Genomic DNA, 23,183 nt, shown 5'->3' with positions numbered 1-23,183 from the left:
CACGAAGGCACGAAGGCACGAACGAAGGCACGAAGGAACGAACGAACGCACGAAGGCCCGAACGAACGCACGAAGGCCCGAACGAACGAATGAGTTTGGGGCTCCGCCCCTTCGCGCCGGCGCCCTTCCCCGTCGCTTTACGGCATCGTCGTCAAAACAGCGCGACGCGGCGATGCTTTCCCGCTGGCGACGACGACGCCGCCGACGACGAGGAGGAGCAGGAGGAGGAGGAGGACGACGACGACGACGAGCGGCCCGGGCTGTGGCGGTGTCGGGGGGTCGGCGTTGATGCCCGGCGGCGGCGGCGGGAGCCCGGCGGCCCGCAGCGTCCAGGCGTGCGAGGAGCCGGCGGGCGGGGGCGTGGCGTTGGGCAGGATGAGCCTGTCGCCGAAGGAGCTGTCCAGTCTGCTGGGGATCATCTCGGAGGAGGCGGGCGGCGGCAGCACGTTCGAGGGCCTGTCGAGCGCCTTCCACCACTACTTCAGCAAGGCGGACCACTTCCGGCTGGGCTCGGTGCTGGTCATGCTGCTGCAGCAGCCCGACCTGCTGCCCAGCGCGGCGCAGCGCCTCACCGCGCTCTACCTGCTCTGGGAGATGTACCGCACCGAGCCGCTCGCCGCCAACCCCTTCGCCGCCAGCTTCGCCCACCTGCTCAACCCCGCGCCGCCCGGCCGGGGCGGACAGGAGCCCGACCGGCCCCCGCTCTCAGGTAGCCGCCTCCCCCTCCTCCCGCCCGGCCGGTCCTTCCGTCCTTCCTTCCGTCCGGCCGCCCACTCTCCGCACAGCGCCGGACGAGGCCGGACGAGGCCGGACGAGGCCAGAGACCCAACCCCCCCGGCCTGGCGTCGGTGGCGGCCAGAGAAATAGCGGTGTCCGTGTGGGCGCCTCATCTGCTGGGAGCCCCTCGTTGGGCACGGGCGGGCTCTGCCTGTGGCCCGGTTGTCCTTTCCGAGCGCTTAGGACAGTGCCCCGCACATCGTAAGCGCTCAATAGATACGATGGAATGAATAGGCAGGGACGGTCTCTATCTGTGGCCCAATTGTCCTTTTCAAGCGCTTAGGACAGTGCTCTGCACATCGTAAGCGCTCACTAGATACGATGGAATGAATGGGCAGGGGCGGGCTCTATCTGTGGCCCAATTGACCTTTCCAAGCGCTTAGGACAGTGCTCTGCACATCGTAAGCGTGCAATAGATACGATGGAATGAATGGGCAGGGACGGGCTCTATCTGTTGCCCAATTGTCCTTTTCAAGCGCTTAGGACAGTGCTCTGCACATCGTAAGCGCTCAATAAATACAATGGAATGAATGGGCAGGGATGGGCTCTATCTGTGGCCCAAATGGCCTTTCCAAGTGCTTAGTCCAGTGCTCCGTACATAATAAGCGCTCTATAAATATGGTGAAATGAATGAATGAATGGGCAAGGATGGTCTCTATCTGTTGCCAAATTGTCCTTTCCAAGCGCTTAGTCCAGTGCTCCACACTCAGTAAGCGCTCAATAAATACGATGGAATGAATGGGCAGGGATGGTCTCTATCTGTTGCCCAATTGTCCTTTTTAAGCGCTTAGTACAGTGCTCTGCACACCGTAAGCGCTCAATAAATACGATGGAATGAATGGGCAGGGACAGGCCCAATTATCTTTTCCAAGCGCTTAGTACAATGCTCTGCACACAGCTCTCTATAAATACGGTGGAATGAATGAATGGGCAGGGATGGTTTCTATCTGTTGCCCAATTGTCCTTTTTAAGCGCTTAATACAGTGCTCTGCACACCATAAGCGCTCAATAAATATGATGGAATGAATGAATGAATGGGCAGGGACAGGCCCAATTGTCTTTTCCAAGCGCTTAGTACAATGCTCTGCACACAGTAAGCGCTCTATAAATACGGTGGAATGAATGAATGGGCAGGGATGCTCTCTATCTGTTGCCCAATTGTCTTTTCTAAGCGCTTCAGTTCCGTGCTCTGCACAGAGTAAGCACTCAATAAATACGATGGAAGGAATGAATGAATGAGTGGGCAGGGACGGGCTCTATCTGTTGCCCAATTGTACATTCCAAGTGCTTAGTACAGTGCTCCGCACATAGTAAGCGCTTAATAAATATGATGGAACGAATGAATGAATGGGCAGGGATGGTTTCTATCTGTTGCCCAGTTGTCCTTTCCAAGCGCTTAGTCCAGTGCTCCGCACACCATAAGTGCTCAATAAATACGGTGGAATGAATGAATGGGCAGGGATGGTCTCTATCTGTGGCCAAATTGTACATTCCAAGCGCTTAGTACCGTGCTCTGCACAGAGTAAGCGCTCAATAAATACGATGGAATGAATGAATGGGCAGGGACGGTCTCTATCTGTTGCCCAGTTGTCCTTTCCAAGCACTTAGTCCAGTACTCCGCACTCAGTAAGCGCTCGATAAATACAATGGAATGAATGAATGAATGGGCAGGGACGGTCTCTGTTGCCCAATTGTCCTTTCCAGGCGCTTAGTACAGTGCTCCGCACATAGTAAATGCTCAGTAAATACGATTGAATGAATGAATATATGTGTGCATAGCCACAACTCTCTATCCCCTTCTAGGTTTACCTCTTTACTTGTTTTGATGTGACGTCGTGTGGCTTAGGGGAAATGGTCTGGCCCTGGGACTCGGAGGTTGTGGGTTCTGATCCCGCCTCCGCCACTTGTTAGCCATGTGACTATGGGCAACTCGCTTATCTTCTCTGTTGCCGAAGTGTACTTTCCCAGAGCTTAGTCCAGGGCTCTGCACCCAGTAAGCGTTCAATAAATACCAATGAATGAATATGCCTCAGTTTCCTCATCTGGAAAAAGAGGATGAAGACTGGGAGCCCCACGTGGGACAACCTGATGACCTTGTATCTACCCTAGTGCTTAGAACAGTGCTTGGCACATAGTAAGGACTGAACAAATACCATTATTATTATCATATATCTACAATTCTCTTTATTTATATTGACACCTGTTTGCTATTTTGATGTCTGTCTTCCCCCCCACACCCAGACTGTGAGCCCGTTGTCGGCAGGGATCATCTCTATTGCTGAATGGTACTTTCCAAGCGCTTAGTACAGTGCTCTGCACATAATAAGCACTCAATAAATGTGATTGGGTGTCTGAGTAAATGAATGAATTTGTTAAACCCTTATTGCATGCCAGTAAGGTGGGGAGGATGGTCCACGCTGGGCAGTGGAGATGGTGGCCCACCCTCCGTTCCTGATTCTTACTCCAGGGATGTAGGGGTCCTTCAAGTTGACTAGAAAGTTGGAGCCAGTTCTGTAAGAAGGTAATTGGAAAAGGTAAGAACTCTTCAGTCGGGAAAGACAAAGACTAAGGGATAAGATTGAAATTAAAAAGTTCTGAAGGGTGTTGCGATTCAAGTCACAAGGCACCAGGATGAGTGAACATCCACTGAAGCTGAGAAATAATTGTGGTATTTAAGCGCTTACTGTGTGCCAAGCACTCTGTTTAGCGCTAGTGTAGATACAAGATAATCAGATCAGACACACAGTCTCTGTCCCACATAGGGATCATAGAGTAGATGCGAAGTAGAGTAGATATTTAATCTCCGCTCTTTTCAGAAGAGGAAACGGAGGCACAGAGATGCTAAGTGACTCATCCAAGGTTACACAGTAGGCAAGTGGCGAAGCTGGGATTAGCACCCTGGTCCTCTGACTCCAAACCCATGCTCCTTCCACTAGTCCACGCTGCCACCCAGCTAGAGAGTGGTCGATCAAAACAAACAAAAGGAAACACATCTTCACGTAGCAGGTAGTATGTCCACTTAATTCATCTGTCACAACGTTGTGCCGGCCAAGTATGCCAGGAGGTTTGAGGGATTTGGATAAATCCCAGTACCAGAAGTTGAAAATAGTTTGCTAAAGGAGAAATTTGAATATTAACTCACCCATCCGTTGCTGTTAAGGCGGAGGGCAAGAAGGGTAGCAGTTACATTGCTCCGAACATCCTGTTGCCACAATCAGATAGGGCTGGATAGATCATTTGTCTGACCTAGCAGTGACCTTGTTTGTAGTTTAATGTTCTTATGTGATGGCGGTGGTGGTGGTATAAAGAAGTGTGGTGTAAGTAAGGGGCCCCTCCCTGACTTTCCCGTCGCTGTGGACGGCGCTACCATCCTTCCCTTCTCACAAACCCCCAACCTCGGTGTCATCCTTGACTCTGCCTTCTTATTCACCCCATACATGCCGTCTGTCACCAAAACCTGCCGGTTTCACCTTCACAGTATCGCCAAGATCCGCCCTTTCCTCTCCACCGAAATTGCTACTTTGCTGGTACCATCTTTCCTAATATCCCGACTAGACTACTGCATCAGCCTCCTTTCTGATCTCCCATCCTCCTGTCTCTCCCCGCTTCAGTCTATACTTCACTTCGCTGCCCAGATTATCTTTCTGCAGAAACGCTCTGGGCGTGTCACTCCCCTCCTCAGAAATCTCCAGTGGTTGCCTTTCAACCTTGACATGAAGCAGAAACTCCTCACTCTTGGCTTCAAAGCTCTCCATCACCTTGCCCCCTCCTACCTCACCTCCCTTCTCTTCTCCTACAGCCCAGCCTGCACACTCCGCTCCTCTGCCGCAGCTAACCTCCTCACTGTTCCCCGTTCTCGCCTGTCCCGCCGTCTACTCCTGGCCCACGTCCTACCTCTGGCCTGGAATGCCCTCCTCCTCACATCTGCCAAACTAACTCTCTTCCCCCCTTTAGAGCCCTACTGAAAGCTCACCTCCTCCAGGAAGCCTTCACAGACTGAGTCCTCCCTTTTCCTCTGCTGCTCCTCCTCTCCTCCCCATTGCCCCTACTCCCTCCCTCTGCTCTACCCCCTTCCCCTCCCCACAGCACTTGTATAAATTTGTACATATTTATTGCTCTATTTTATTAATGATGTGCATTTATCTAGGGTTCTATTTATCTATTTTGATGGTAGTGATGCCTGTCTACGTGTTGTGTTTTGTTGTCTGTCTCCCCCCTTTTAGACTGTGAGCCCGTTGTTGGGTAGGGATTGTCTTTATCTGTTGCCAAATTGTACTTTCCAAGCGCTTAGTACCATGCTGTGCACACAGTAAGCACTCAATAAATATGATTGAATGAATGAATGAATGAATGAAAGTGAGAGTGGTGGAGGGCCTGGCAAATCACGATCAGGAATTTGGCCTGGATGTGGGGACAGAAGAAAGATGAATCATTGAAGGTCTTTAAGAATGCAGAAATACTACTAATAATAATTGTGGTCATTTTGTTAAGTGCTTAATATGTGCCAAGCACTGTACTAAGCTCTGGGATAGATACAAGATCAACAGGTATTGAATCCCCACTTTGCAGGTAAGGGAACTGAGACACAGAGAAGGTAAGCAACTTGCCCAAGGTCACACAGTAGGTATTTGGTGGAGTTAGAAACCGGGAATTAGGAATTAGAAACCAGGTCCTCTGATTCCCAGGCCCGTGCCCTTTCCACTAGGTCACACTGATGGTGGTCTTAAGGAGGGACCAGAGGATAAACTCACTGTTAAGTTATCCAGATAGGAAATGACCAATGTCTTGAAATGGGTTTTGCTCTGAGGAAAATGCAAAGGACATACATACCGGCATTGCAGTGTCACATCAGTGGGCTATCCCTAAATCTCCTCCTGCAAGTGTCCTGCTTCCAACACTAGCATAGGACTGCTTTGACAAAATAAATGATGCCCTCCTTGGTATCCTTTCTTTTCCCTTCAGCTACTTTTTAGGACCTCGTCACCCGTCGCCTAGGGACTGGTTTGTTCGGGAATTGGTGCGGTGAGAGAGAGACCGGAAAGAGAGAGACTGAGTTTTATACAAAATTTATTCTGTGAGGCGAATTGAATTATTTGATTATTTTGGATGCGGCGAATTGAACCTCTCTTTTGGGAGGAAAGTGATTACTTAATGATATTAGAGCTTCCCTATCAGGAGGAATATACTTATGTGTTACTCACATGTGATAAAACACCCAGGTCCCATCCAAGGGAAATTCACTTATGGTTTGTTTGCATGTGGTGAGGCGGCTAGCACCCGCCCACGAGCACTTCCCACTTGGGAGGAAACCACTTATGCGTTACACACCCTTGGTGAAGTGGCCAGCTCCCACCCACGAGCGATCAGTGGGACACTCACCCATCCCAGGGCTCCTGACTTGGTGCAGGCAGAGCGGGCATCTCACGCCTTGAGCAGAGGTGACCCGCAGCCAGCTGCTGCAAGTCTCGTTCTGCTGCACAGAAGGTCAGATGCTGCGGTGTTTATCGCCTGTGCTCCTAGGCCATTCCAGCTTCCGGCCTCATTTTATCCAATCTCCGCCCTCCCCCCTCCTCCATGCCTAATTTGATTGGCACTGGGGCAAGGGACACCTTCTGTGTTCCTGACTTGGGCTGTCAATTTATTAGTTTTGATGTGGAGGCGGTATCCCACCCGCACTTCCAAGTTCCGCCTCACTGGCTTGGGCGGTCACGGGATAGCATTTGGCCTTGAGATGGTGGGTACTCCAGGATCGCTTTGGGACAGACCTCTCGTCCATAAAATTCATCCAAGTCCCCCTTGAGCCTACTGATATTTTCAGGCTACCCAGCTTCCTGGGGTAACAAAATGGGCAACAGTTTTAAATAGAAATAAGAACAAATTACCGAGCTAATGTGGGGATCAAAGAGTGAAATCGTAGTCGGCTCTGGTCTGAACGTGGGTGCCGATGAAATGTCCTTCTCGAAGCAGCACGGCCTAGTGGAAAGAGCCCCGGTCTGGGGGTTAGAGGACCTGGGTTCTAATCCCAGTTCTGCCGCATAATAATAATGGTATTTGTTAAGCACTTACTGTGTGCCAAGCACTGTTCTAAGCCCTGAGGGAGATACAGGGTAATCAGGTTGCCCCATGTGGAGCTCACAGTCTTAATCCCCAGATGAGGTAACTGAGGCACAGAGAAGTTAAGTGACTTGCCCAAAGTCACACAGCTGACAAGTGGCAGAGCTGGGATTTGAACTCATGGCCTCTGACTCCCAAGCCCAGGCTCTTTCCACTAAGCCATGCTGCTTCCAGCATCCAACTTCTAACAGTACTGAGTCCATAAAAAAGATTGAGGCTTCTGTAAGCAAAAGGAGGTCTGTGCTTTTCAGGGTAATTGAAGACCTTGGTAAAGGTAATTTTCAGTGGGTGTTGAGGGCAGAACTGGGCTGCAGGGAAAGGAGTTTGAGAAGGTGAATCAGAAGCAGGGGGAATTTAGATTTAGAATGTGGTATTGAGGTAGAGGTTATCAAACTTCTGCTCTGCTGGGTTGGTCATGTGATCTGAACATCTGGTGTTTCTCCCAAGTAAACCAAAAGAGGGGCCCAGCCAAAAGAACAAAGAAAATACTTTGTCAAGAGTTTAAAAAAAATACAAACTCAATTCAGCAGCTTTGGAGACCTTGACCCACAATCGCTCCATGAGGCAACTGATGTTCCCCAGAGATTTGAGAACCTACTGGCTGTGCTCCACCATGGGAACCTTTGTCCAAATTGCTCTCCTTTCCAGTCCTGTGTCAAAGCCCACCTAGAAAACCCACATGGCCAGAGAAACCATTCTCGCGTATATGTGAAGTTGCCCTGCTGCCCCTGCTGCTGGTGGAAAAGTAATGGTGGTTGTTCCTGCAGGGACAGGGGACTTGGGGGGAACTACGGCTTCTTGGGAATGTGGGAAACTGGGGCATATTTGGGAGGTGAAAAGGTGGAGGGTTACTGATGGGAATGCTCCTCTGCATTAGTAAAGTTGATGAGTTGAAAGTTTTATTGCCCATTTTAAGTTGATGATTAGTTTGGAGGGCCTTAAGCAGTTTAAATCAATTTTTTTTTTTTTTTACCGAGTGCCTCTTGAGTGCAGAGCTTTGTGCTAAAGGTTGGGCGAGTGCACCAGAAGCCCTTATGAGGTTTACAGTCTAAGGGAGGCATACAGAAGTACAGGAAGGAAGTACAGGCATACAGGGAGAATGGGGTAGCGGCAAGAACATGTCAGGGTGATGAATACATTAATATGTGTATATAATTAAAGCTGAGGATGGCTGTAATCGCTAAGTGCTTCTCATGCTCACAAGTGTTAAAAATTGCCTTGCTTTTTGGGCCAGAGAGTAGTGTCCCAATGTAAACATGTAAATAGCTTTGCAGGGAAACCATTCGGTGTGGTCAAATGACTCTCAACCCCAAAATCTCTTTCTGTTTTCTTTCCAGGATTTTTACCTCCCATAACTCCTCCTGAAAAGTTTTTCCTTTCCCAGTTGATGCTAGCTCCTCCCAGAGAGCTATTCAAAAAGACACCTCGACAGATTGCCTTAATGGATGTCGGGAACCTGGCCCAGAATGTGGACATCAGTGGGCTACAGTTGGCCCTGGCTGGTAAGAAAATTGTAGTCCAGCCTTTTTTGGTGTCAAACCCAGTCAGGCGCTTCAGGACAAATTCTGACCTTTTGTTTTGTGAAAACACTTGGTTGATTAGAAGGTATGGGGAAATTACAAATGAAAAACATTTACCCCTAATATCAGAATTCTGTGCTGTCGCCAGTATGTGCTGTGACCCTGTTCTGTTTCAATGTGATTCAGCTTGTTTCAGTAGCCGCCTCAGGTTTGTTTCAAATAGAAACGGTTTGCTTTGGCGTTAAGGTAAATCCCCAACTTCTTGAAGGCGAGCTTTTAAAAGCCAAGTTATAACTGGCTTTTTTTGTGTATCACATTTAGCCTGAAGTAGCTGTCCTCTTGTGTGGTTTTGCTCTGGCTTTCTCTCTCTGGTTTTTGTACTTCCTGAGGCAGTAAAATGGGAACAAGATCAATGGAAACTGCAGGGACGGCTAGTGCAGTGGCAGGGCTTAGTGGTCTGCCTGCAGTAAGCTCTCAGTAAATACCGTGGATTGATTGGTTGCCTAGGGTGGCAGGAGCTGGTGATGCTGCTGGTGGGAGAGGAGGAAAGGGAATGGGCCAGCCCAGAGGTGTGCTTACGGCATTAGCAGAAGCGGCACTGACCTTTCAGGGGTGATGCAGATGGGAGTGTGTTGGGAAGGAGAAGTGTAGGTCTTGGGATGAAAGATAAACCTACTCTAGCAGGGGCAACTTTGTTGTTTACAGTTGTCCTATTCATCAGTCCCTGAAAGTTCCCCACCCCTCCACAAGTATAAATCTGGAACATCAGTTGCCTCCTGTGTCCACTAACCTTCTCCAGAGTGTAACGTCCCGACCCTGATCTCCTCCCAAAATGTGCTCGCCATCCGAACTGTGCTAGCGCAGGGAGAGCTGACTACTAAAAGTCCTCCTGTTCACCTCATTCACTCAAAACCAACTCCCTCGACCAAGGACCGAGCATAAGGTTGCGAGAAGGAGCTCTCTGGATACATAACAAAGCGAAGATATTTTACAGTGTTAGCAAAGGAGTGATTCGAGCCCTTTTCACAACCATGTATTTGTCATGGGCTGAACCGCTTGCCTATGTAAAGCCAGGTCCCAGGTCAGGTTGTACTGAGTGACTTTTCAGTGAAGTAGTTTATCTTGTTTTTATGATTGTACCTCTGTTTCCTTTTCTAAATTCTTGTGTTCAGTTGGCCGTGATTCATTGTATTAAACTTTCCTCTAGAACTCTTAAGGACTCTTTTCTTCCCAGTCATCTAAATGTGTGATAAATTTATCCACCTCCCTCAAAAATGTCCCTTGTCAGGAGTGAATACTAGCTAGTCTTATAAAAGATTTAAGTTTCTGGGCAGATGGCACGTCTTTCATTTGGATTTAAAGTGGGGCACATTTTCTTCTCTCTAAGCCCCTTTGGAACATCTTTTAAAAATTTCATGTATTAAGTTAGTCAACACGGACAAGGAATTCTTAAAAAGACTCCATACAGAGAGGTGCTCAGACTAAAATGTGAACAAGTATTTAATTATTTAATTTTATTGAAAGATGGGGTCTTATTCCCAATTCTGCACGTTTGCCTCTATGATTTCAGAGACCTGCAGATTTTATTTTTACAAAAATTAGTATAAGAATGGGTGCATTGAAGTGTTAGATGTGAAAACTTTGACAAAAAGGTGTGTAATCGAGTGGCTTCAGTTTAGTGTTTACATCTACTGGAACTTAAGTCTCTAATCACATCCATTTCCGATGATTTGAACCACCTCCCAAGAACGATCTAAGGCACTTGGAGCAGAACTGAAAATTGACCTGAGTAAGGATTGAGAAGTATGGCAAGGTGCTTTAACTGAGATTGTAGTCTTCCTCTACCTAGACTGAAGATTTCCCAGTCCATTCATTTTCACAAGTGCAAAAATGGTACAGCTGTCTGCTTTGGAACTAGCTACACAAAACATCTCTCTGAAGGTCTAAAATTCAGCTATATTGCATTGGGATTGATTAGCTTCAAGCAACATTTTCCCTGCTGGTAGGCATACCGTTTGATGTTCCAATTGCTTGTATTTATGAATGGTGCAATGCATGTGTTCTTAGTTTTATATATATATACATATATCTATCTATATATATACATATGTAAAGACTTGAACAGACAAGTGAAGCCAAGGACTGGTTCTGGGGACAGACTACCAGACTATTTGGATTTAAAGTGGGGCACATTTTCTTCTCTCTAAGCCCCTTTGGAACATCTTTTAAAAATCTCACATATTTAGTTAGTCAACACTGAATAGGAATTCTTAAGAAGACTCCATATGGAAAGGTGCTCAGACTCAAATGAGAACAAGTATCTAATTATTCAATTTTATTGAAAGGTGGGGTCTTATTCCCAATTCTGCATGTTAGTCTCATTTCAGGGACCTGCAGACTTCCTTTTAACGGAAAATAGTATAAGACCTGAGTGCACTGAAGTGTGTATTCAATGCATACCTACCAACTGTGTGTATTCTTGGGGTGACACAAATATAAATTCTCAGAGGAGTTCAGAATATGTTGACAGATGTACTCCTAGAACACCCAGTTACTTTAAAAACACATTTTCCCCCACCTTCTTTTCTCCTACCTCCTGGGGAAAAAGTAGTATCTTTAGACCAACACTGTTTCTCTTAGTCAGAGACCTAGGAGGGAGTGCTATCTCCTCCTTGAAGATTGTAGATTTTTCCCATCTACCAGAGAGGTTCAGCCTAGATAACCTCAAGCTCTCTCTTTATTTCTTCTCTCGACTATGTAATTAATGAACTAGTCACTTTTCAAAAGTGGGAGAGGGGAAGGGAGGCTTCTGAATTCCAACGCGGTCTTCTTTTTCAGAACGCCAGTCTGAATTACCAACCCAGAGCAAGGCCAGCTTCCCTAGCATTCTCAGTGATCCAGACCCAGATTCCTCCAATTCTGGTTTTGACAGCTCCGTTGCCTCACAGATCACGGAAGCTTTAGTCAGCGGACCAAAACCTCCCATTGAAAGTACGTATATCCGTCTGCATAGTTTGAATTGTGTTTTAGCCACATATCCTCAGAAGCTGGTTGACAGTTTCTCAAGACCACAAGCAACTCTCTAGGAATTATTTGTGGACTACAGTTCTCGTGTGTAAATTAAGCTGCTGCCTTGTTCAGGTGAACTAGATAAATGGCCCCATTGAACAACTGGGCAGCACTGGGTGGGAAGGGAATGGCATCAGCACAGATCCAATCTGCAAGGTCCTGAAGGAGAAGGGTCAGAGGGACTAGAAGAGCGTACCTCTTCTGGGGAAGGCTGAGTTCATCGAGGTCTAGTTTAAAGAGCACGGTCCTAGGAGTCAGAAGGACCTAGGTTCCCAGGTCCACCTATTACCTGTCATGTGACCTTGGACAAGTCACATAATAATAATAATATTATTTGTTAAGCACTTACTATGTGCCAGGCACTGGACTAAGCACTGGGTTGATACAAGCAAATCAGGTCAGACTCAGTCCCCGTCCTGCATAGGGCTCACAGTCTTCATCCGCATTTTACAAATGAGGTAGCTGAGACACAGAGAAGTGAAATGATGTGCCCAAGGCCACACAGTAGACAAGTGACAGAGCAGGAATTAAAACGCATGACCTTCTGACTCCCAGGCCCATGCTCTAATAATAATATTGATAGTATTTGTTAAGCGCTTTACTATGTGCTAAGCACTGTTCTAAGCAGTGGGGTAGATACAAGGTAATCAGCTTGTCCCACAAGGGTCTCACAGCCTTAATCCCCATTTTCAGATGAGGTAACTGAGGCACAGAGAGGTTAAGTGACTTGCCCAACGTCACACAGCAAACAAGTGGTGGAGCTGGATTTAGAACCCACGACCTCTGACTCCCAAACCCGGGCTCTATCCACTAAGCCATGCTGCTCTGACACCTCTCTGCATCCTTATCTCATTATCAAATGGGGGTTAAGACTGAGAGCCCCACGTGAGATATGGATTGTGTCCAACCTAATTAGCTTGTATGTACTCCAGCATTCAGTACAGTTCCTGGCACACAGAAAGCCCAGAACAAATGCCAATTAAAAAAAAAAATCCCCCTTTCTGGAGCTCTCTCTCCAGGTCTTTGGCAAGATGGATGTTAGTTGGTTAGAAGTTCCTACCACACGTGAACACATTTCTGCTAACTAGTCAGTTATTCATGCTGGGTAATACATGTGTATTTGGAAGCAGTGTGGCTTAATGAAAAGATCCCAGGTCCTCATCCTGGCTCTGCCACTGGCCTGCTGCCTCATCTTGGGCAAGTCATTTAACTTCTCTGTATCTCAGTTTCCTCATCTGTAAAATGGGGAATCAGTGCCTGTTCTCCCTCCTGCTTAAACTGTAATCCCCATGTGGGACAGGGATTTGATCTGACCTGACTGTCTTGTATTCATTCAATAGTATGTATTATTAAATAGTACTTATTATTACTATACTAAGCACTTGGAAAGTACAATTTGGCAACAAATAGAGATAATCCCTACCCAACAGCGGACTCATACTCTATCTACCCCACCACTTAGTACAGCCCTTGATACATAGTAAGCACTTTGCATATACCATTTTTATTATTATTGTTAGTTCAAGATGGTAAAACATGTGAAGTTTATCTGTCAGTCTTTTTGGTTACAACTTGCCTATTTAAAGGAAATATAGCTGATGCTGCTTCTTAGGTTGGCACCTGCTTTTTGTGTGAGTAGAGAGTTCATCTGTTCATCTCAAATATTATCCCAGAAAACCCCCTGTACCCTTGTGGTATGTGTTCTTGGAAATGCCATGAGATTACTTCTTCTGTATTGTACTTTCCCAAGCACTTAGTAAAGTCAGTGCTCTATAAATGCTTTTGATTGGTTGGATTCTCAATTATTGAGAGTGGTACATGGAAGGGAAAGAGCAGCCAGGTGGAAGTTGAGTCAAAAATAGCCCTCCCCCACACACACTTCGTTACCTTACAGGTCACTTTCGGCCGGAGTTTATCCGTCCACCACCTCCACTCCACATCTGTGAGGATGAACTGGCTTGGCTGAATCCAACCGAGCCTGACCATGCAATTCAATGGGATAAATCGATGTGTGTTAAAAATAGTACCGGTGTGGAGATCAAGCGCATCATGGCCAAGGCATTCAAAAGCCCTCTGTCTTCCCCACAGCAAACACAGGTGGGTAAGAAGATGAAATTGTGAATCAGATCTTTTCTCTTTCATACTTGCAAACTCCAGTTGGATTTACTTTTTTTTTTTGAAGTTTGAGGGAAAGACACTAGGCGACAGTTAACACCGAAGAATAGAGCCAGCAGAGGGTATATAAAAGGAATTGAAAATAAGGACTCAGAATTGGGCCTCTTGGTGTCAAGTTCCCATATATGGTGTGCTAAAATGAAGCCCTTTTCCACCGGGGATTCTAACTTGGATCAAGAATGGTTGGCTTTCTGAAAAATAGTCCACATATTTATTCAAGTTTCATTCAGGAGCAGATTTGAAAGGATAGAACCAGATGCGAGAAAGCTACCCTGTAAGTGCTTTCTCATGTAAAATTGGCCATTTCAGTTGAGTTGATCACAGAATTCCATAATGTTTTTGGGTGCTGAGACCAGACTAGGTGGTAAGTGATCTTAATAGTTTTTTATTATTGTCAGGTTACCATAGGTTGCCAAGTGAGGCAGGTTAGCATCAGAAAGATATGAACAGGACCAACAGAGCCCCTTAGGTTTCAGAATTGAAATGACCAAAAACGTCATTTGGATTTAAGCAACAGATAAGCCAAAATCCTGCTTCAAAATACTTTTTCTTAGGCAAAAAGTTTTCTAGCAAAAGTAGAAGTGGAAATGGGAGGAGGAGGAGGAGTGGTACTGTTTATTGATCATCCACTTGGTGTGATGCAGTGTGTCAGACTCTTGGGAAATTCAGAATAACAGTGCCACGTTCCCTGCGCACAAGGAGTGTATAATCTTAATGCCAAAGACAAAATTAAAATATTTACAAGCCTGTTAAAATAAATGGAGCAAATAGTGCTAACAAGGGTATGAAGAAGGTCATAAATGCCAGAGGTAGTTGAAGGGAAGATATTGGCTAAAGTGCTGGGAAATTAATTGGGAAGAGCTTGTTAGAGGAGGTGAGATTTTAGGAGGGATTTGAAGGTGGGAAGAGCTGTGATCTGTCTAGGGATTTGAAGGTGGGGGACCAGAGTGAGTGAAGTGAGGGGACAAAGGGTGGGAGAGTTAAGAGCAAGGTACAGCTAAAAGGATGGCTAGCAAGGAATAAAGACAGCTGTTTGGAGAAGAGTGGGTGAAGAGAGCAGATTAGGCAAGGTGGGGTAAAACCCGCTGTGAGAAGGGAAGCAGTGTGGCCTAAATGGAAAGAACACAGACCTGGGAGTCAGAGATCCTGGTTTCTAATCCTGGCTCCCTCACTTGTCTGCTTTTTGACCTTGGGTGAGTCACTTAACAAATTCTCTGTGCTTCAGTTCCCTCACCTGCAAAGTGTTGATTCAACATTTGTTCTTCCTACTGTTTAAACTGTGAGCCTCATTTGGGACCTGCTTATCCTCTACTGCAGTGCTCAGTATGGTGCTTGGCACATAGTAAGCACCTAACAAGTACCACAATTAGGAGTTCTTGTGTAATGCAAAATAATAATAATAATATTTGTTAAGTGCTTACTATGTGCCAAGCACTGTTCTAAGTGCTGGGGGAGATATAAAGTAATTAGGTTGTCCCACGTGGGCTCACAGTCTTAATCCCCATTTTACAGATGAGGTCACTGAGGCACAGAGAAGTTAAGTGATTTGCCCAAGGTCACACAGCCGATAAGTGGCAGAGCCGGGATTGGATTAAGAATCCACGACCTCTAACTCCCAAGCCCGTGCTCTTTCCACTAAGACACAGTGCTTCTCAAAAAAGAGACACAGGGAGCCAGTGGAGGGTTTCGAGGAGAGATGTGGACCAAGTGATGTTTCAGGAAGATGATGCTGGCAGCAGCTTGTAGTATAGATTGGATAGAGGAAAGGCTGGAGGCTGGGAGACAAGTGGAGAAGGTAATGCAGGAGCCTAGCCGAGGCAAGACCAGAGCTTGTACCAGGGTGAGAGTTGTTTGCGGGAAGGGTGGGTCCAGAAGTTATTGTGCAGGAAATACCAGCAGAAATTGCCTGTAAAATGTGTGGGAGAACTAAATAATAGGAAAGAGGAACACCGCCCAGGTTTCCAGCTTCTTCTGGGATGGGGAGGATGGTGGTGTTGACTATGCTGGGCAAGTAAGGGTGTAGGGGTAAAGATGAGAGTTCTATTTTAATCTGTTCTCAGGCAAGGGTGACTTCCTGCCCTACTGAATGAACCTGTACCAGACCTGCAGTGGTGAGGGAAGTTTCTCTTAAATCCCTGGGGGCCTGGTTTCTGTTCTCCAGGCTGTTCACAGCCCTTGATGAAGAACGCTTCCTGCTTCTTCCCTCCTCTTGCCCCTGCTCAGTTGCCTGCCAACTCTGCAGAAGGACTCTCATTTCTTGGTGAAAGCCCTATAGATCCAAAAATGGAAGAAGTCTTCTCCTGACCTGTCCCCAGGATAGCTCGGCCCCCACTATTTAAATGATTAGCTCCCTCCCCCTCACTCTCCTCTGACACCCCCAAGGAGTGACCGACTCCTTAAATTTTGAGTTTTCCTTTCGGAGGGGCTGCCAGAAATAAATGAGTGACTTTTTGGCTCCCAATCTGACTAGTTGTAGATTGACTGTCAGAGGAAATTATTTCTAAGTCATATCAGGTTGTATTTACATGCTTTTGTGCTTGTAACTTGATTTTTAATTTGAATCTAAACTACTTCTTGTATGTTTGCTTTATGCAGCTCCTTGGAGAATTAGAAAAGGATCCCAAACTTGTTTACCACATTGGTCTGACTCCTGCCAAACTTCCTGATTTAGTGGAAAACAATCCTTTAGTGGCTATAGAAATGTTGCTGAAGTTAATGCAGTCAAGCCAGATCACAGAGTATTTTTCAGTCCTGGTCAACATGGACATGTCTTTACATTCGATGGAAGTTGTAAATCGGTAAGTGTGTCTTTGGGAATTTATTTGAATGTCAACTCTTTACATTGGAGTGAGTGGGTGTGTGGGACGTATGTGTGAATGTTTTATGATGCTGTAAGTTTTGTTTCAGGGTTACGGATTTGGCTCATTTGAGTGCTGTCCAGATTTGCCAACCACCTATAAATTCAAAAGCTCAAATGGGCCATATGTAAAATCCATGAATTTGGGTGGCAGGAAAATCCTGGAGGGCATCATCATCACCATCATTACTCTTGTTTCCAGACCTCAGTTTTCCCTGAGAAGAGAGATCCCATTCCCCCAAGGAACTGATGGATCCTCCCCACTGCCCCATAACTCCTTATAGCAGGGAGGAACCACCAAGAAAGCAGCATGGCTTAGGGAAAAAGGCCTGGATAACAGGCCTGGAAGTTGGGACCAAGGTTCTAACCCTAGTTCAGCCACTTGCCTGTTGTGTTACCTTCAACTTAAGAAGTTAAGTAACTTCTCTGAGCCTCACACTGAGCCCAGTAGGAATTGAAAGTCATTGCTGACAACTTTTTTTATTCCTTGTATGTGTAGGATGGTAATGATCTCACATGGTGCGTAATGTCAGTGGTATTTATTGAATGCTTATGTGTGCAGAGCACTGTACTAAGTACTTGGGAGAGGACAGTATGACAGAGTTGGTAAGCCATGTTCCCTGCCCATAAAGGATCTTAATCAAGATTATTCACCATTTACTGTATTTGATTCTTAATTTTCTGTTATTCAGTTAACTACTTTTACATTTTTAAACAGACTTACTACAGCAGTTGATCTACCTCCTGAATTTATTCACCTTTATATTTCAAATTGCATTTCTACTTGTGAACAGATTAAAGACAAATATATGCAGGTGAGTTGTGGGTAATTATTTATGACAGTTTACCAAAATTCCTCTTGGCAGTACAGCCCTTTGTTTTTGGTTCTGTTCAAATCCATACTTCCTGGAGACTTTTAGGTTGAACCAAGTTTCCTTTTTTAAAGATTTTTTTCTCACTCCTATTGGTCAATTACAGCTAACTCTTTGGACATTTGAGAAGAAAAGCAGGAGATACCAAAATCCATTATCTGGACCCTGGGTGGGCTTTCAGGAGCCCACCCCATCTCCTGTGAGCAGCTTTGGGCTCGGTGGGTTCACCGAAATTAGGTATATCTGGGCATCTGCTTGGCTGGATTCTGCTAGCTCTTGCCTCTCCTCTCAAATAACCAAAATATTTGGATAAATTTTGGGGGACCTAATTGGTTAAATTGCTTCAGTAGATATAGAATGCAGCTGAAAATACATTTTGGGAAAATTGTTAAATTGTTAAATTTAGGATTTTCTGATATTGGTTTGAACAAAAGAAATTCCAGAATTTATCTAAATAGTACTATCCCACCTCCCCCCCTCTTTTTTTTCCCCCAACACTGAACCCTAAGGGGAAAACTTCCAAGCAGCAGTGTCTTAGTATGTTGCCTTTCTTCTCACCCCCAGGGGTGAAAATCTGAGCCATAAAATGAGAGTCAAGCAGTTTGCCATTTTCCTGGAACTTTTGGCGTAAGATCTCCTAGCAGGGGTGCCTCCAATAGCAAGGGGAAGGATGTGGCCTGGTATTTTGTTACTCTGATTAGCAAGCAATCTGCACCTCACTGAATGCCTGTTTCAAGCACCAGCAGAACTAGGATGGATAGGGACTTAATTTTTAATTCTGAAATTGGTAGCCCTCTGACCCATGCAAAGCCCCTTCCTGAGCGTAGTTCCTTTGGGACTGTTACTGGCTTTCTTGACCAACTGGCACCTCATTTCCATTCCCTCAGCATATGCCAGAGAACCAGAACCAGGTTTTGATCGTAGTAAGACACCTTGATAAATTCACCAAACCAAAACCCATTTAGCTCAGTCTCATTCAACAGAAAATTCTGTACCATCAGCGTTGCCACAGCTGTGTCAGAACAAGGCTCCATCCAATGTTGCATTGGCTCTCCATCGTTAGCAACTGAATACTTAGAGGAACTGTGTGATGTGAACTTGCCCTCCTTGCCATCCATCCTAACATTTTGGGAGGAACATCTGTAACTGTTCCCTCTAATTATCTTTTATGGTTCTCTCCTCAGCAAATGCATCAACTTCCTTTGAACCTGTTTTGCCTCCACTGCTTCTTGAACTAATGAATTCCATTAGTTTACTACTCAGTGGGTGAAGGGATGTTTTCATTTGTTTTGCAAACAGGGGTTACACAAAACACTTATTTGGGGACAGGCAAGGCAAGTGAAACAATCTGGATTGTTTTTAATCCCTCCTCCGTCCCCACAACAGAAAGGAACCACGTTCATTAAACTCCTTTTGTAGATCTGGGCTCATGTTTTCAGACCACATCTTATTTACCTTTTGACATCTTACCACTTCTTGCCCCGAACTAGTTATGGTTGACACTGTTTTTGTAGGGGAAAAAAAAAATATTTAAACCCAGATAAAAGTGTTCAGTAATGATAAACATTGGCAAAAGTACTCATTTGCAAATTTGTAACAGAAAGGTAGTAATTCATAATAGCCCTAAACTTAGTTTGAATTGGCTTTGAGTTTGGGATAATAGCTATTTTTAAAAAACTACTTCACATACTAAATATAAACTGTTCTATTTCAGAATCGTTTGGTGCGTCTCGTCTGTGTCTTTCTTCAGTCTTTGATACGAAACAAAATTATTAACGTACAGGACTTGTTCATAGAGGTGCAGGCCTTCTGTATTGAATTTAGTCGGATACGAGAAGCAGCTGGCCTTTTCCGATTGCTGAAGACATTGGACACTGGGGAAAATCCTTCAGAGACTAAAACTTCAAAGTAAAGCCTCGGCAAGCTCCCTTACCAAACGCTTTGTTTTTAAGTTGTTTAATCTTTAAAACTACTGGAACCTGATAGGACGGTTTGGCCTAATATAAAGAGAGCTTCATCAATTTAAAAGCAAGGATTGTGTTTCTGCTTTAATATAACCTTTTTTTAAAAAAATTCGAGAGTGGAGTATTTTCATCTTTTTGCCTCTGTAGTCATGGCATCTGGGCCAGGGAGGGCATGGGGAAGAAATTGCAATCAAGAATTATAGGTAAGACATTGACCAGCATATATATTTTTTTGCTTTAAAAATCAAAGCCTGACTTCAAGTCTCAGATAGGCAAAATGTCACATTAATCAGTTGTTGGTACTTATTGAGCACTTACTGTGGGCAAAGCGTTGTACCAAGTGCTTCAAAGAGTACAGTATAACAATGGTGGTAGACACCTTCCCTGCCCACAAGAAGCTTAGAGTCTAGAGGGAAAAACAGACATAAAAAGAAATATGGATATGTACAGAAACGCTGTGGAGCTGACGGTGAGCTGAATAAAGGTACAAATCCAAGTGGAAAAGAGAGAAAGTAGGGGAAATGAGGGATTTGTTGGGGAAAGCCTCTTAAGAAGTCATTTTAATAAGGCTTTGAAGGGGGGAGAGTGGTGGTCCATCAGATAAGAAGATGGAAAATTTCAATGTCAAAAATAGAACTCCTGAGCTTTAATAATAATGTTGGTATTTGTTAAGCGCTTACTATGTGCCGAGCACTGTTCTAAGCGCTGGGGTAGACACAGGGGAATCAGGTTGTCCCACGCGGGGCTCACAGTCTTAATCCCCATTTTACAGACGAGGTAACTGAGGCACCGAGAAGTCAAATGACTAGCCCAAAGTCACACAGCTGACAAGTGGCTGAGCTGGGATTCGAACCCATGACCTCTGACTCCAAAGCCCGTGCTCTTTCCACGGAGCCACGCTGCTTCTCCAACCAAACCCCTTCCCATCACCATCCTTCCTGTCTCACAAGCTCATAATGTTGGCGTTATCGAGTACTCCCCTCTCTCATTCAGCCCACGTATTCAATCTATCACTAGATCTTTTTGGTTCAGCCTTCATAACATTGCTAAAATCCATTCTTTCCTTTCCATCCAAACTGCTACCACGTCAAAGCATTTAGCCTATCCAGCCTTGATTACAGCTACAGGTTCCTTGCTGATGTCCCTGTCCCCATCTCTCCCCACTCCAGTTCATACTTCCTTCTCCTGCCTACAAAAACATTCACTTCATCTTGCCCCACTCCTCAAGAACCTCCAGTGGTTGCCCATCCACCTCAGCATTAAACAGAAACTCTTTACCATCAGCTTTAAAGGAGCACTCCCATAACCTTGCTATTCTACTATAATTCAGTTAGCACACTATGCTCCTCTAATGCCATCCTACTCACTGTACCTTGATCTAGTCTATCTCGCCACCTATCTCTTACCTAGGACTTACCTCTGGCCTGGAACACCCTCACTCTCTATAACTGACAATCACTGCTCCCCCCCACCCCCAAAGAGCTGTATTGAAGGCACATTTTCTGAAAGGGGCCTTTCCTAAGTCCTCTATTCTTTTTTTAAAATGGTATTTGTTAAGTGCTTACTAAATGTTAGGCACTGTAAGTGCTGGGGTAGGTTTAAGTTAATTAGGTTGGACACAGTCCACATGGGACTCAGTCTTAATTCCTATTTACAGATGAGGCACAGAGAAGTGAAAACAAGCGACTTCCCCAAGGCTACACAGCAGAAAATGGAGCTGGCATTAGAACCCAGGTCCTTCTGACTCCCAGGGCTATGACATCCTCTAGGTCATGTTGCTTCTCAAAGCAGCAAACTGGATGGCAAGCTACTTCTCAAAGCACTCCTTTCTGTGTCACCCTTTGTTCTCTGTATTCATTCCCCCCTCCCAGTCCCTCAGCACTTATGTACATATCTATAATTTACATTAATGTCTGTCTCTCCCTCTAGACTATGAGCTCACTGTGGGCAGGGAATGTATCTGCTTCTTGTATTCTCGTAAGAGCTTAGTACAGTGCTCTGCACACCATAAGGGCTCAATAAATACAATTCATTTCCAGGCCAGAGGGAGTACATGGGAAAGGGGGTTGGTAAGATCAAAGTAGAATAGATTGGTATTGGAGTGAAGTGAACATGCCGGGTTGTAGAAGGAAATCATTAAGATAAGAGAAAAGGGGGTAACGTGATTGACTATTTTAAATGGTAAATCCAATGGTAAGGAGTTTGTTTTTGATGTGAAGGTAGATGGGCAACTACTGGAGGTTCTTGAGTGGGGAAACAGACAATGTTCTTATAGAAAAGTGATCCAGGCAGCAGAGTGAACTATGGACTACAGTGGGGAAGAGAGGAGTAGTCAAGGTGGGATAGGACAAATGCTTCGATCAGCATAACAGCAGTTTGGATGGAAGAAATGGCAAATTTTAGTAATATTGTGAAGGATTTGGTGACAGGTTGTCACATTCAAATGAAAGAAGAGGTGAGGCAATTTTGGATTGAATGAAATTTTAACCAGTGAATTCTCTGGCAGGCACAGTGAGGTTAACAAATGAATTTATTAAAAACTAGGTTGCCAGCTAAACTTTGGATTGTAGCTCCAAAATTGTTTTATGAACAGCATTCTCCAGGGAAGAACTGTCACAAGACCTTAAGGAGTACAAATCCAAGTACACAGGCAACACAGAAGGGAGTGGGAACAGAAATGTGCTTAGTCAGGGAAGGCCTATTTGAGGTGCGATTTTTAGGAGGGCTTTTTTGAAGCTGGGTAGAGTGGTCTCTTGAATAATATATGTTGAGTTCCAGTGAGGCAGTTCACAAAAATTTTCCGCATCCCTTTGCTGGTTAAAGCTCTCGTGTTCTAATTTTCCTCAATCATCCTGATGCTTTCAGCAGTTAATCATCTGCTTCCTAGAATTTCACTGTAGGTTTCATTTTACAGACACAATTCTCTCCTGTTTCACATCCTGTTTTTCAATTGCTCTGCAGTTTCCTTCTCTTGCTCTTTTCACTCACTAGTCTCCTTGCCTCCAACATCTTCCCTCTCCAGTCCTCTCCTCTCCAAAGTTCACTGTTGCACAAATTTTTATAAAGCAGCATTCTGCACCCATCTCCCTTCTAAACCTACAGTCGTTATCCACTCTTCATTCATTCAATTGTATTTATTGAGCAGCTTGCTGGCTGCACAGCACTGTACTAAGCGCTTGGAAAGTACAATTCAGCTAGAGAGAAACAATTCCTATCCAACAACAGGTTCAGTTTTCTACACATACACCAAGAACTAAGAGTTTGCTTCACAGCACTCCAGCTTATTTCTTACCTGCTTCCACGGACTTACAACTGGATAAGCAGCCTCCTTAACTCACCTCCTCCTTTGTCTAAGTTGTTGGAACTATGAAGTAACTGGTCTAGCAATGTTGGGGTGGGTAAGAGAAGGAGTGGAGAGGGGAACAAAGCCAGGGAGGAGAAAGGGTGGGACTTTTCCTCATATCTCCTCAGTGTCCATCCTGTTCCCCTTTCCCTGTCTTCAAAGCAGCAGCAGCATGAAACTCCCCCAGAACTCCCCCCGCCCCATTCCTCCATCCTTTCTATCCTAAAAGAGGTGGGAGCCAAAGGGGCTGGGGTTATGGCAGTAGACCCACTCCCCACCACAGTGTTGAGGCTTGCAGGGAAATTGCCCCCATCAAGAGAGATGTGTTCTCTTTCCTGTTTTCACAAAATTAGTACCACGCTCTACAGTATTGTTGCTTTACACCTCAGAATGATCTGGGGTTTGTGGTTGTAAGAAGTGGAACTACATTCCCTCATCAGGGGAAGAAAATGCCAGTGTAACACTTCTCTCAGGCCCAGTGCAGCATATTTG

The 23,183-nt window shown here is 45.3% G+C and overlaps 1 protein-coding gene across 1 annotated transcript; it reads left to right on the top strand.

Annotated features, from left to right (window-relative positions):
* Positions 1-158: 158 nt before the first annotated feature.
* CNOT11 (CCR4-NOT transcription complex subunit 11) lies at positions 159-19,457 on the top strand. The gene is made up of 7 exons (XM_029058406.2): positions 159-709; positions 8,229-8,393; positions 11,250-11,402; positions 13,375-13,577; positions 16,251-16,453; positions 17,231-17,327; positions 19,099-19,457. Exons 1-7 carry the CDS (start codon positions 289-291, stop codon positions 19,294-19,296), a joined length of 1,440 nt encoding a protein of 479 aa, XP_028914239.1. The 5' UTR covers positions 159-288; the 3' UTR covers positions 19,297-19,457.
* The last annotated feature ends 3,726 nt before the right edge of the window (positions 19,458-23,183 follow it).

Source organism: Ornithorhynchus anatinus, chromosome 2 (genome assembly GCF_004115215.2).
Source record: "Ornithorhynchus anatinus isolate Pmale09 chromosome 2, mOrnAna1.pri.v4, whole genome shotgun sequence".
Classification (NCBI taxonomy): Eukaryota; Metazoa; Chordata; class Mammalia; order Monotremata; family Ornithorhynchidae; genus Ornithorhynchus; species Ornithorhynchus anatinus.
Note: the sequence above shows the minus strand (reverse complement) of the source record. Positions and strands in the feature narration are given on the sequence as shown.

What these genes read in the sequence shown, in the direction of transcription:
- CNOT11 (XM_029058406.2), top strand. Translation starts at nt 289, where the DNA reads ATGCCCGGCGGCGGCGGCGGGAGCCCGGCGGCCCGCAGCGTCCAGGCG. An exon ending in CGACCGGCCCCCGCTCTCAG is followed by an intron (nt 710 to 8,228) that starts GTAGCCGCCTCC and finishes TTTTCTTTCCAG; the next exon opens with GATTTTTACCTCCCATAACT. An exon ending in TTAAAGACAAATATATGCAG is followed by an intron (nt 17,328 to 19,098) that starts GTGAGTTGTGGG and finishes GTTCTATTTCAG; the next exon opens with AATCGTTTGGTGCGTCTCGT.